The 15,115-nt window shown below is 31.9% G+C and overlaps 1 protein-coding gene across 3 annotated transcripts; it reads left to right on the top strand.

The window, feature by feature from the left end:
- The first annotated feature begins 9,836 nt into the window (after positions 1-9,836).
- On the top strand, positions 9,837-14,854 carry LOC122306734 (zinc finger CCCH domain-containing protein 18-like). Of its 3 annotated transcripts, none has more exons than XM_043119243.1 (8): positions 9,837-10,060; positions 11,397-12,349; positions 12,425-12,583; positions 12,669-12,848; positions 13,413-13,489; positions 13,604-13,774; positions 13,863-13,956; positions 14,352-14,854. In XM_043119243.1, exons 2-8 carry the CDS (start codon positions 11,412-11,414, stop codon positions 14,383-14,385), a joined length of 1,653 nt encoding a protein of 550 aa, XP_042975177.1. In that variant the 5' UTR covers positions 9,837-10,060; positions 11,397-11,411; the 3' UTR covers positions 14,386-14,854. The 3 variants fall into 3 exon arrangements, with proteins under 3 accessions (XP_042975177.1, XP_042975176.1, XP_042975178.1); XM_043119242.1 differs by having other exon boundaries at positions 9,837-10,108; XM_043119244.1 differs by having other exon boundaries at positions 9,838-10,108; positions 14,361-14,854.
- The last annotated feature ends 261 nt before the right edge of the window (positions 14,855-15,115 follow it).

Here is a 15,115-nt window from a genome sequence, read left to right as displayed (position 1 = left end):
AAATTAATATAGATACTGAAAATATATTGAAAATAATTTGTTCCACGTCTGTTTGGATGTATTCAGATTAGAAGTTTTAGGCATTTTATATCCTTCAGGGATTTTCATATATATGTCATGATCCAATGATCCATATAAATATGCAGTTTAATCATGCATATCTAAACTCTCGATAACTTTTAAGCTAATAAAAATCTCAATATAATTTCAACTACTTTAAAAGCATATCAATATTGTTTCTGCGAGAAACGACTTGTGATTTATATATCACATTTTCAGATTAAAAGTTTCAAGCATTTTATATTGTTTATATAAATATTCACTGATATTCAACAATCATCACCTCTTTAGGTGTTTGGACTACGAGTCCATATGTATCACATTTTACTAGTAATTATTAATTCTGCAAGAATTGTCTGCTAGAAACTGACTCGTGATTTATATATCACATTTTCATTTTCTTTATATAAATATCTACTGATATTCAACAAGTATAACCTCTTTAGGTGTTTGGACTACAAGTCCATATGCATCATATTTTACTAGTGATATCAATTCTACAGAAATTGTTTTTTTCAAATTTGGCCAATATTTTACGTCGGTATTCTTCAAGAGTTTATATGGGAGAATTTTATACAGAAATTTTGGATGAACTTTATTACTTGTTTTGTGGGTACGCCTCTTCAGGAGCACCAAATTATTTGTGCTTTTCTCTTTCGAGATGCTTTATCTTTTGTATCAATATGTCTCACATGCTTTTAGACATGTATTATGTTCATTAGACTGCTAAATTTCTTAATTGTCCTACGGAGACTTCAATCCTCACCGGGATTTTATATTTAAATAAATGTCTCGAATGTGCTCCTGAAGTAGGAATATTGAGTGTGCTCATGAAATAGTAATATAAAGTGCAAAAGTTCACAATATATTCTAAATTTATATCTGGTCTTCTAGTGGCTAAACAAAATAATGAGATTTTGATAAGAAATCATTAGTCACGTCCTAATAGATCCACATCATTCATTGAAGTAAATGATATTAGATTTATATCATTTTATTCTCTGAAGTGAAGAGAATAATGCATTTTATTCAAAGAAATTAAGAGCGTGGACATGATAATAAATATCTTTATAATACTTTTATGATTTCGGGTCAGAAGCTTGTATTGGAAAAACTACTAACTTTTTCTTTGAAATGATATTATACAATTAATTAATCAAATATTATGATGCATCAAAGTGACATGATTTAAAATATTTGTATTTTTTCATGATTATCTTGATCATTCAAAATTAATTACGATAAGTCGAATGATTTTTATATGGACGTCCATAAAAAAACCAGAAGATTCTTTTACTATAAATACCACTAGGAGTAGAAAGAAAAATTTGCTAGAAGCAAATAAAATGAAATAATTTGACGTTATCTTGATTATCATATGTGAACTAAAAGTTCAGATTATAATTAAATTATGAATGTAATAAGATAAAAATATCTCATATTTTAGCTGCTAAAATCTCAGTGAGAATTGAAGTCCCCGTAGGACAATTAAGAAATTTAACACTCTAATGAACATAAGACATGTCTAAAAGCATATGAGACCTATTGATATTTGGTGCTCCTGAAGAGGCCATACCCACAAAACAAGCAATAAAATCCATTTAAATTTTCTATATAAAATTCTCACATATAAACTCTTGAAGAGTATAAACCTCGAGAAGAGTGCCTCCTGAAAATCAGGTTTTTCATGAAATGTCTTCCCTTGAAGAGGGACAGGTACCTGAAAATAAAGAGATCTCGATACATTTTATGAATATTGAAGAAATTCAGAATAGAAATAAAACCGTTATCGACAACGTATTTTCATATAAGATGACAATTGATATTACCAGAAATAATGATGAAAGTGAATCAAGAACCGTTGAAGAATACCGACGTAAAAATATTGGCCAAATTTGAAATAAACAATTCCTGCAGAATTGATATCACTAGTTAAATATGATGCATATGGACTGATAGTCCAAACACCTAAAGAGGTGATGCTTATTGAATATCAGTGGGTATTTATATAAAGGAAATAAAAATATGATATATAAATCACGAGTCAGTTTCTAGCAGACAATTCCTGCAGAATTGATAATCACTAGTAAAATGTGATACATATGGACTCGTAGTCCAAACACCTAAATATGTGATGATTGTTGAATATCAGTAGATATTTATATAAACAATATAAAATGCCTGAAACTTTTAATCTGAAAATGTGATATATAAATCACAAGTCGGTTTCTCGTAGAAACAATATTGATATTTTTTTAAAGTGGTCGAAATTATATTGAGGTTTTTATTAGCTTAAAAGTTACCGAAAGTTTGGATATGCATGATTAAACTGCATATTTATATGGATCATTGGATCATGACATATATATGAAAATCCCTGAAGGATATAAAATAGCTGAAACTTCTAATCTGAATACATTCAAACACACATTGAACAAGCTATTGTCAATATATTTTTAGCATCAATAATAACATATTATAGTTTATATAGATGATTTAAAATGTCATCGAGACTCCAGAAGAGCTCATAAAAACTGCACATATTTGAAATATAAATCTGAAACCCTTGCGGCTTCAAGGGGGAGATGAATGAAATTATTAGTTCTGAAATACCATCCCTTAAATGCAATTAATATTTCAGATTCATATTACGATTTTTTAATAAGTGTGCATTATTAAAAGAGAAATAAAATGGAGTACACAGGACATCTACCAGAAGATAGAAATACAAATATGAATATTTGTGAAATATTATTTTATTATCTCAAAACAAAATTATAGAAATTTGAGGCGCCTTACCTCATTTTTTAAATGCTCTTATTTTTCAAGAATCTACATGACATCCTTATATAAAGGAGTAGACAATCGAAAAGAAGATTTAATCAAGGATTTTAAATTCCTATTTTCTTACTTTATTGCTCCTATCTTCATGTTGGACTCCTAAAGTCGCTGAAGGATAAAAATATTCTCGTGGAGTTTGTCAACCCTACAAGTTTTGGATTGCAGTCGCTGAGAAAATGCGACAATGGATGATGAGTATCGGGTACCGAGACTCACAAACTCGTATATAGCTTCATTAACTAACTTATTAGTCAGATCATTATTGTATTGCATTATAGCACTTGTGATAAAAGCAGAAACAACTGATGAACGACGTGCAGAATACCTTATATATTGGCCATGAGAAGATTGTTGAGCCATTGCAGAGTAAGAATGCAGAAAGAGATTGCAGAGTAAGAATGCAAAAAGAGATTGCAGAGTAAGAATGCAGTATGATTACAGAAAAGTGAAGAAGATAAGATCCGAATGAAGATGAACTGAATATCTCTTTTATAGAGAAAATTATGACAAAGCATCTCTATTACTTCACAGCATCTCTTGTGAAGTATCTCTCTACAACTTTAATCTCTCAGACGCACAGGTATGCAAGATTTGGTCTGAAATGGTAGAAAGCAAAGTGAGTATAGCGAATCGGTTGCTAGCAGTAAAACACAGTTCTAGCAGGTCTTACAGTCAGCTCCGTCCCTTTCTTCTTCATCACCTTAGCTTTCTTTCTTCCTCCTATACTATTCCCCATCTCTCTGTCTCTCTCTAACAAGTTGATGAGGCTCCTAAAAAGTATGGCTTTTGCACATTAATTTATGTAACATGGCAGGAGGGCACAACCGTAGCTTTAAAGTTGCAACATGAAATTTCTTAGACTTGTCCAAAAGTGACTTGTTAGTAGGTAGCCTTTGCAGGAGCAATTATGGCATCTCCTTAAAGCAAGTGTATTGGTTTGTGTGTCCATAATTTTGACAGTGAGAGTCTGGCCATTGACGGATAAATGCGACATCTTTACAGGGTGATTCTATCAGTGCCCCAGACGACGTCTTTTTTTTTTTAACTTGTTTACTTACGTCTATTATTGCAGCAATAGTCGGGTGGTCCCCTCTTTATGAGAGACAGAGGTATTTTTTTGTGGTTGGCATACCGTATTTGACTAATAGTTTCACGACACTTTTTGTGATTAGCATGCCATATTTGACTAATAATTTCTATTAATTTTTCTAACAGGAGCCACGTGCCGTGACATTTTCAATTCCACTAAGTTTCCACAGTGCATGAAAGTTTTGATGATTCTGAAGCTAATGGTCTTCTACTTCAAATAAGTTTTTCAATATATTATTTGCAATATTTAATGTGAGTATTAAAGATTATATTCCTTATTATTACTTGATAAAATTCTATATTTATACACATAGTTTATATTTCAGTTATATTTATGATGAATTAAAATTTTCATAATTTACACTTCAATTATACCTGTGGTAAATTTTTATTAACATATTTTATATACAAATTCTATTTACTTTTTATACTTATTATGAATTATTGATGAAAAATTTTATCTTGGAATAGAAATTGAGCATCCTTGAATGATTGTTCTAAATCAATAATTTTAGTGAGTATCTCATAATTTAAATGAGTGATACGTGTACCAAAAGTTCATTATGATTTATGCACCTGAGGTTGCATAATTGAAATTGTGTAGAGAAAAGCCATTAAATAGTACATATTTAAAATGAATGCCTCAAATGTGCTCCTGAAGTAGCAATATCGAGTGCAAAAGTTCATAATATATTCTAAAATTATATCTTGTCTTCTAATGGTTAAGCAAAATAATGAGTTTTTGATAAGAAATCATTAGTCACGTCCTAATAATTTCACATCATTTTCTAAAATGAATGATATTGGATTTATATCATTTATTCCCTGAAGTGAAGAGAATGATGTATTTTATTTAAAGAAACTAAGAGATTGAGCATGCTAATGAATATCTTTATAATACTTTTATAATTTCGGGTCAGAAGCTCGTATTGGAAAAACTACCAACTTTCTCTTTGAGATGATATTATACAATTATTGAATCAAATATTATGATGCATCAAAAGCGATATGACTTAAAATATTTGTATGTTTTCATGATTATCTTGATCATCTAAAATCAATTACGATAAGTCGAATAAATTTTCATATGGACGTCCATAAAAGAACCAGAAAATTCTTTTACTATAAAGTCTTACCACAAGGAGTGGAAAGAAAAATTTGCTAGAAGCAAATAAAATGAAATAATTCGACGTTATCTTGATTATCATAAGTGAACTAGAAATTCAGATGATAATTAATTTATGGATTAAATAAGATAAAAATGTCTCATATTCTAGCTGCTAAAATCCCAACAAGAATTGAAATCCCCGTAGGACAATTAAGAAATTTAGTAGTCTAATGAACATAAGACATGTCTAAAGGCATGTGAGACCTATTGATACAAAAGATAAAGCATCCCGAAAGAAAAAAGCATAAATAAAAAAAAATTGGTACTCCTGAAGAGGCAGTATCCACAAAACAAGCAATAATATCCATTCAAACTTTCTGTACAAAATTCTCCCATAAAAACTCCTGAAAAGTATAATCCTCCTTAATAGTGGCTCATGAAGAGATTTTTTATGAAATGTCTTCCTTTGAAGAGAGACATGTACATGAAAATAACGATATCTCGATACATTTCATGAATATTGGAGAAATTCTGGATAGAAATAAAACTATTGTCGACAATGTATTTTCATATAAGATGGCAATTGACATTACCAGAAGTAATGAAAAAAGTGAATCAAGAACCGTTGAAAAATACTGACGTAAAAATATTGGCCAAATTTGAAAGAAATAATTCCTATAGAATTGATATTACTAGTAAAATATAATGCATATGGACTTGTAGTCCAAACACTTAAAGATGTAATGCTTGTTGAATATCAATGGGTATTTATATAAAGGAAATGAAAATGTGATATATAAATCACGAGTCAGCTTCTCACAGACAATTTCTGCAGAATTGATATCATTAGTAAAATATGATATATATGGACTCGTAGTCCAAACACATAAAGAGGTGATACTTGTTAAATATCAGTGGATATTTATATAAAAGAAATGAAAATGTGATATATAAATCACGAGTCAGTTTCTCACAAATAATTCCTACAAAATTGATATCACTAGTAAAATGTGATACACATGGACTCGTAGTCCAAACACCTAAAGAAGTGATGCATGTTAAATATCAGTGGATATTTATATAAATGATATAAAATACCTGAAACTTTTAATATGAAAATGTGATATATAAATCACGAGTCGGTTTCTCGCATAAACAATATTGATATGCTTTTAAAGTGGTTGAAATTATATTGAGATTTTTATTAGCTTGAAAGTTACCTTGAGTTTGGATTTGCATGATTCATTGCATATTTATATGGATCATTAGATCATAACATAAATATGAAAATCCTCAAAAGATATAAAATGCCTGAACCTTCTAATCTGAATACATCCAGAAATATGTATTCTATCAAGTTTCAAAAATTATTATATGATATAAAACAATCCAAACACACGTGGAACAAGCTATTGTCAATATATTTTCAGTATCTATATTAATTTCCATTGTAGTTTATATAGATAATTTAAATGTCATTGACACTCTAGAAGAGCTCATGAAAACTGCACATATTTGAAATATAAATCTGAAACCCTTGCGGCTTCAAGGGGGAGATGAATGATATTATTAATTCTGAAATATCATCTCTTAAAAACAATTAGTATTTCATATTCATATTACGATTTTATACGAAGTGTGCATTATTAAAAGGAGAAACAAAATAGAGTACACAAAACATCTACCAGAAGATAGAAACAAAAATATAAATATTTGTGAAATATTATTTTATTATATCGAAGAAAAATTACAGAAATTTGAGACACTTCGTCTTATTTTTTAAACGCTCTTGTTCTTTAAGAATCTGCATGACATCCTTATCTAAAGGAGTAGGCAATCAAAAAGAAGATTTAAATAAGGATTTTAAATTCCTATTCTCTTACTTTATTGCTCCTATCTTCATGTTAAATTCCAGAAGAAGTCGCTGAAGGATAGAAATATTCTTGTGGAGTTTATCAACCCCACAAGTTTTAAATTGCAGTCGTTGAGAAAATGCAACAATGGATGATGAGTATCGGGTACCGAGACTCACAAGCTCGTAGATAGCTTCATTATTTGACTTATTAGTCAGATCATTATTGTATTGCATTATAACACCTGTGGTAGAGGCAAAAACAGCTGATGAACGAGGCGCAGAATATCTCATATATTGGTTATGAGAAGATTGCTGAGCCATTGCAGAGTAAAAATGCAGAAAGAGATTGCAGAATAAGAATGCAGTATAATTATAGAAAAGTGAAGAAGATGAGATGCAAATGAAGATGAGCTGAATATCTCTTTTATAGAGAAAATTATGACAAAGCATCTTTATTACTTCACAGCATCTCTTGTGAAACAAGAGACAAGAGACAAGAGATGTAGCATCATAGCTCTGCAACGCCTGACAGCTACAGAAGAGCTGAAAATCCTGCGGTGCTTATCTGGTCTAAAAAGCTGGCCACCGTTTTTATTGAAAAATGAGGTTAGCAGCTTAATGTTGATGAATTCTCCATTAACTGTGTTATTTACAAGAATTTCAGAAAAAGCATAACTCTAGAAAAGTAGTGAATTTAATGTTAAAATGATCTTGAATCAATCAGATCCACACAAGAAGATCATTGCAATTCATGAGAAGAAATGTGAAATTAATGTCAAGAAGATACGATCAAGTAATAATCTGACATATTTATTCACTAAAGTATTACCAACTGTAACATTTGAGAAGATTATGCGGAACATTGGAATGCGGAGATTTAAAGACCTATTATCATACACTTTTCAGGAGAAGTAATGTCTTGAAGACTTGTGCTGATTGTACTCTTTTTTCTTCGCTAAGGTTTTATCCCACTGGGTTTTCCTTTGCAAGGTTTTAATGAGGCAATCTTAAGTCACTTGGCTGTACACATGAATGCTGTACTCTTTTCTCTTCGCCATTGGTTTTTTCCCACAGGGTTTTTTCTTGGTAAGATTTTAACAAGGCATATTCTTTAAATATGATCATCTAAAGGGGAAGTGTTATAAACTAACTTAAATTCTATGACCACATTTAGCCGTCGTAATTGACCAAGTCATAGTCATCAATTAAGACTTTTGTACTCCTATATATATGGGTGTTTCTAAATTCATATTACAAGATAATGAGAACCTCTCTCTTGATCTCTCTCTCATTCTCTCTCTCTCTTTTTTTTTTTTTTTTTTTTTTTTTTTTTATTGATTCTCCAACTTGTATTGTATGACCATATTTTGCCGTCGTAGTTGACCAGGTCGTAGTTATCAATTAAGACTTTTGTACCCTTATATATATAGGTGTTTCTAAGTTTAAATTACTGAATAATATGAAATCCTCTATCTCTCTCGTTCTCTCTATCTTGATCTTTGAAACTCTCTCTTTCTATTTTTATTGATTTACAACAACATCTGATTATATAAAATGAATTATAAAATACAATTAGCTACAGTAACCTGCTATATGTAGCGGATACTGTTCATCATGTAAAGATTTTATTATTATTTTTATTTCATTTATTATCTCATTTTCTTTTACTTTGATTTTTACCATGTAAGTATTTTTTATTTATTTTTTATTGTTCATCCTTTAAAACACATATATTTTATTTTCTTCTAAAAAATATCTTGGAAATATTTTTAAACCAATATTTTTATATTTTGATTTTATTTTTAAGTTTTATTTGACATATATTTTTATTTTACATGTATAGGACTGAATTATTTTATATTATATATAAAAACAAATTGTGAATATAAAAAATATATATAAATATTGTAAATTAATTAGTAGAAAGAAATATTTAAAAAGAAGAAAAAAAATATTATTTAAATAATATAAAAAAATAGATATGTCAATATATTATATATTATAAAAATTATTATATAAAATAAAAAAATTAACTTTAATAATGTATTTTAAAAGAACCACCAACAAACCGAGTGCCCGAAGATAGACGAGTAGGTGTTGATCATCGGAACATTGCGTAAGGTTAGGTTTGGTAATTAAGATTTATTTTATCTTATTATTATAATTTTTTTAATTTTTACATAAAATAAAATAAATAATTTAATTTTTTTAAATTTTAATTTAATTTTTAAAATAATAATAATATTAAAAAATATTATTTCAAACTTTTATTTAAAATAAAAAATACTCATTTCACTTGTTCAACGTAATCTAAAACTCTGCGTAATGGTCGCCCGGAAAGGCACGTGGTCTTCATGCAAGTGCCTCGTTTAGATTTTACGGCAGAAAGACCGCCGGCTTTTGTTCTTCTCAGAGTAAGCGGGGACCACCTGTTCAGTTGATCCAACGGTAGAAACTGAAAATATTACGAAGTAAAAAGTTAAAAACTGAATTTGACTTTTTCTTCGAGATTCACCAAGGGGCAGTTTGGGAAACTCAACGTTCCCTACAATAATTCGCACAATTTTCTGTAACAACGTCGTACGACCTGTAATCTGCGTCTCTTTTATTGAAAAAAGATGGAAAAAAACGGTAACAGTGGCAAGAATGCCAAGCAACAAGCTTAGTAATGGGCCAGTAGTTTTTTGAGGAGCACTGCTCAATTTGATTGCACGTTATTTTTTTTAAATATTTTTTTAATATATTTAAATAATTTTAAAAAATAAAAAAATATATTAATATATTTAAATTTATTTTCTTAATCATTAAATAAAAAAATAAAAAAAAATAAAAAAATTTCTTTTTAAGGGGTTGTGGCTGTGTGTTGTGTGTACCGTACTGTGTGTTGATTTGAACTGAAGACAAGGCGCCCTTTAAAGCCATCCTTACTGTCATTGTTGCCTTCATTTTTTCTTTTAACAATGGAGTCCTTTTTTGGGAGGGAAGGTACAGGAAGTAGGATCAAAATAGCAAAAAATAACAGCGGCAGAGGGGGAGAGAGAAAGAGAGGAACAGAGTGCACAATCACACTAGTCATGGCCATCGTCGGAGAGTCTGAGAGGCCTTAGGTTGGTTGGTCTGACTTTGTTTCATCTCCAGAGAACTGTTGGATTTTGGTGGGTATTGTTAGATCTTTGATCTATATTGAATTCGCATTCCCCTTTTCTGTTGTTTTTGGTGCTTTCTGATGGTCAATGATTCAATGCGGTGAATTTTTCAGCGACGTACAATTTCGCTTTTCGAAATTGGCTGAGAATTTGAATTTTGAGTTTTTTTTTTTTTTTCGTGCGTAAATTTGGCCTTTTGAGTTGCGTGGTTAATTTTTGAAAAAGTTGACGCTGGATATAGGTTTGCCTTATAATGTGTTTGAAACTTTACTTCAGCGTTCAAGATGTGCTTTTGAGGTTCTATGTTTTTTTTCCCCAAACGAGACGATGAAACTTTGAAGTTGTACGGTTCTCTTCTTTTCTTTTCTCCTCATATATTTATAGCGTATTTTTAGGAATGTGAGTTTTGTTTGATATACCAAAAATTTCGCTTCCATCCCTAGTTTTTGTGATTTTATTATCTTTTAGTAACGTAACTTGTTTCTTTGGGAATAGAGGAGACTGTTCTATATTTTTGTTTTGTTTGTTTCTCTGGGATGCCTTCCTTGAAACTATCCAATAAACATGATTTCTTTGGCCTAAGGTAGTATGACTTGTGTTCTGAGGTTGAGTTTGTGGTGAACTTGTTCTCTTTCCCCTCCTATGGGAAAAAAATGTATTCTTCGAGTTCACTCTAGTATGACCATAACCACCATTTTTTGGTTCTAATTGTCTGTTTGTTTCCAGAGCAGTATATACTAATTCTATAAAATAATGGCTTTCCACTTTAGTTCGCAGCGAAGAGAAGTATCATCTTTTTTCTTCTGGTTTGGCGTATGCTAAAATAGATAAGTTCTTTTTTTAAATAATTTTTTCCGCTGTTCATGCTGCTGCTTTAAAACAAGTAATATTTCCTGCTGTTCTCCTCCTCCTCCCCTCTCTCTTTTTCTTTGTTGTATTCGGCGTTCACTATGCTGTTTTTCGTTTCTGTTTGGTTTGACTTTTGCTTGGATGTCTCTGCTTTTCCTGGCTATGGATCTGCAGACTTTTGGCTTATAGTTGTAAATGCATGTACGGCATAGTAATAAACTGAATGCGGTGGCAGATATATAGGATTTTAGTGATTAGAACCACTAAGGTTTCCAGTTGATGATATGTTTTTCCTCGTAAATGTTTAGATAGAAAACATCTACCAAGAGAGGGTTTTTGTTTCTTGCTTTGTTTTCAGTGGAGTGTTAACTTAATTTCCTTATATGCCCCAACTGCTTTGGTGTGCCAAGCTCCATTGTAATCTGCATCAGTTATTTTGCATTTGCAGGGCTGGACTGGTGAAATGGATTTTTCTGAGTCTACGAAAGTTGTGTACAACAGAATTCAGAAAATAGAGCCTGAAAATGTCTCAAAGATCATCGGGTATCTTCTGTTCCAAGACCATGGTGAACGCGGAATGATCAGGTTGGCCTTCAGCCCTGATAATCTGATCCACTCTTTGATAAAAAAAGCCAAAGCCGAGCTGGGCTTATTTAAACCAACAGTTTTGGCTCCCGTCCCACCCTATCCAGTGAACCAAGTACCAGTTTCAGAGCTTCCTTTACAGTTCACACCCTCCACACCACATTTATCATGCCCAATTTCGTCTCCAATAACTCTACTTAGTGCAAGTCCCTACCGGGATTCTCACGTGGCTGCTGATTGTAATGTAGAGTATGCCTCACCAGCTTATCCAGATCCAATCTCTGAAGATTATCACTTTCAAAATCCAATGCAGTTCTTGACTTTGGAAGATCAGCCTCGATCTACCAATTCAATTGGTTCAGATTTTTCTAGCAATTATTATCACTCAGAACCTGCAATTGGTGTGAGAAAAGGTCAAAGGTCTCCAAGCTTGCCTGAATTTCCTGTTAAGGTTTGCCATTACTTCAGTAAGGGGTTTTGTAAACATGGAAACAACTGTAGGTACTACCATGGGAATCCCATACCAGAAAGCTTTTCTCAGATTCTCAGTAAAAGTTCAAACGATCTTCATACTGAAGAGAAAATCTTCTCTCCTGCATGTCTTGAAAAGCTTGAAATGGAATTAACCGAGCTTTTGCAATCAAGAAGAGGAGGTCCAGTTTCAATTGCTTCACTTCCGATGATATATTATGAGAAGTTTGGGAGGATTCTTCAGGCTGAAGGCTATCTTACAGAGAGCCATAGACATGGTAAGGCTGGGTATAGCCTAACAAAACTACTTGCTAGGTTGAAGAACAGCATTTGTCTTGTTGACAGGTGGGACTTGTAGACTTAATGTGTTTCTTACATAATTAATTCATTGCTTAAGTTGTGAATTTATACGAGTTGCAGGCCTCATGGGCAGCACTCAGTAATGTTGGCAGAAGATGTGCCAAAATACTTGGTAGTGAGAAGTGATCCTGGTGTAATTGTTGCTGGTTCTCGGCAGATATATCTTACCTTTCCGGCTGAGAGTACTTTCACAGAGCAAGATGTTTCTGACTACTTCAAGTAAGGAAGTCTGGTTTATGAGGAACTTTAATTGCTTTTCCTAAATTTGGAATTTGGTTTCTCAGCTTATCAATTGTCCATGTAGCAAATTTGGCCTTGTCCAAGATGTTCGGATCCCTTTCCAACAGAAGAGGATGTTTGGTTTTGTCACTTTCGTATATGCGGAGACTGTTAAGCAAGTTTTAGCCAAGGGGAATCCCCATTCTGTTTGTCAGGCTCGTGTTCTGGTGAAACCTTACAAGGAAAAGTCAAGGCTTGTTGAAAGGTAAATCTTTTCTGTTTATTTAAAGTAACTATGTCTTTAATTATCAGTTTTAAACTCTTATGATGAACACACATTAGGGAGTTTCAGCAGCCTAGAGAAAAGTAAAAGCTTTCTTTCATAGAAACAGAATCTCTGGGCAACCCTTGCACTAATTGATATAGTTTTTTGATGTTGATACCCATAATATTCCTCACATTCATCGACATCAATAACAGACTAAGCTCCTTGCTTTACCTTTGCAAAGTTTATAACATTCTGGAATCTGGATTCCCAGCTGGCTTTTGTCCCTTTCTTGACATGCCTGAGTGCCTTTTCTGTTTATAAGAATCATTGGGTAATACTACTCTAGTTGGAATCCCTCTTTACTTCTCACTTTGTTAAAACTCCTATGGTGGACGCTATGATTCTGAATTGGAAATCTAAATGAGTCCTATAAATCTCCTAGAGAAGTTTTGTCACCATTGAATCGGAAATTCAAATTTTATATTATGCATTATGATGCCCTAGGGTAATGCAAATTTCAATTCGCAAACATGATGTGGTACTAAGATATTTCTTGTGCAGGAAGTATGCAGATAAAACACAGCACACTAGATGTTACGGTCGAGACTTGATGGATGGTGATTTTGAGCTTAACTCGAGTAAGTAAAATCTTCATAGAAGTGAAGTTATCTATTTTCAACTATTATTTGTGTCGTGATTAATTTCTTCATGGCTGAGACAATTTGTTTGGTGAAATTTTCATTTTCTTCTAGTGGTGAGAGATTTTGATGATTCAAGACTGCATGGGACACATCTCATTGAAGAACATGAGCAAGCACATGATATTGAGAGCAGGCATCTCCCTGAGTTGCAACTAACCCCTAAACCCTTGTTCCGTCGCCCGCATTTTGGCTACTCAATGGATGAATTAAGGCTCTCAGAAGGTTTAATCTCTTTATTAATTTATATATTGTAGCAATATCCTTCCCTTATTTTCTTTTCTGATTAAAACTCTTTTACGCAACACTTTAGCCCGTGTGGAGCAAGCAGAGTTCCAATCTGCTAAGCGTTTTAGTTATTTGCTCGATGTTTTGGACAATGGTTCCACCGGCGAGGACAAGGAAAGGTATGAAGACATACGTTCTTTTAGCTATATCTATGATATATAACAATATGAAGTCAAGTCAACACATTCCCTTCATAATTTTTATTATTTATATAATTAAGTTTAAATAATTTTGAAGTGCATCAATTTATTATTTGCTGATTTCGTTTTATAGATCCAAAAAAAGACTTTCAATTCTATTTCCAATTGGAAAAAAGATTCTGTAGTTTTTTATGTTCAATAAAAAATGCAGTTCTATTGAATGATGTTTTGCTCATATTTAGCCACATATCCACTCTGATTATATGTATCATTAAAAGAAAAATAAATGATACAAGTAATTAGTTTATATAGAGAATTTGATTTGAAATTTAGTCTTATTTCTAAAGTGATTATACCTGAACGATTCGATTAAGTTCTTGCAGCCCCCAAGGACTTAGCCTTCCATAGAGCCCTTTTGCATCGGCTACAGGGAATGGCATCTCAACAGTCAAATGAAAGCTCGAAGACAGGAATTATAGGAGTAGAGGAATGAATTCCAAGAAGACTAATTCGAGGGTACAATACAAGAGGACTTACTTTTTCTTTACAATTTTCACCTCAACTAGAAGTTGTTTCTCGATGTTAGTTACTTTTGAATTTTGATGGAGGAGAGAGATTGCAGAAGAAGAATGATACAGAGAAAAGCTAATATTTAACAAGTATTAAACCTTTTTTTCCCGTTTATTCTATTTTTATTTTTTAAATGTAATCACAAGGGCAAGCAAGCAAGAGATCAGCTTGTGGGTCTTTAGAAGAATATGTAATATAGTCTGGCTTAGCTGAAGAAGATGATGTAGAGAACTAGAGAGAGAGATAGAGAGAGAGGTGTAGCGTCTCTGGAACACTAAAGGAGCTAATAAATTTCTTCTAGATATAATTTCAGCTTTTTTCTTAGTAGATTGTTTATTGTGTGGTTAAATGTATATATACTCCTGATCTTGATGGCTTTGCGAATTTTAGCAACTCCTTTGCCATTAATGTCAAAGATTTGTAAAATACTAAAACGTGATCATGTTAAATTGTTTTATTCTTCAAGTTCAATATCAAAGATAAAACGTTGGGGCAATGCATCCTTCGGATTAGTTTCATCTCTCTGATTGAAGAGTGTATTATAACTCAAAAGTCTTCGAAAATCTTC

Source organism: Carya illinoinensis, chromosome 4 (assembly GCF_018687715.1).
Source record: "Carya illinoinensis cultivar Pawnee chromosome 4, C.illinoinensisPawnee_v1, whole genome shotgun sequence".
Lineage (NCBI taxonomy): Eukaryota > Viridiplantae > Streptophyta > Magnoliopsida > Fagales > Juglandaceae > Carya > Carya illinoinensis.
The sequence above is the reverse complement of the archived record's forward strand: the minus strand, read 5'-3'. Positions and strand labels throughout refer to the sequence as shown.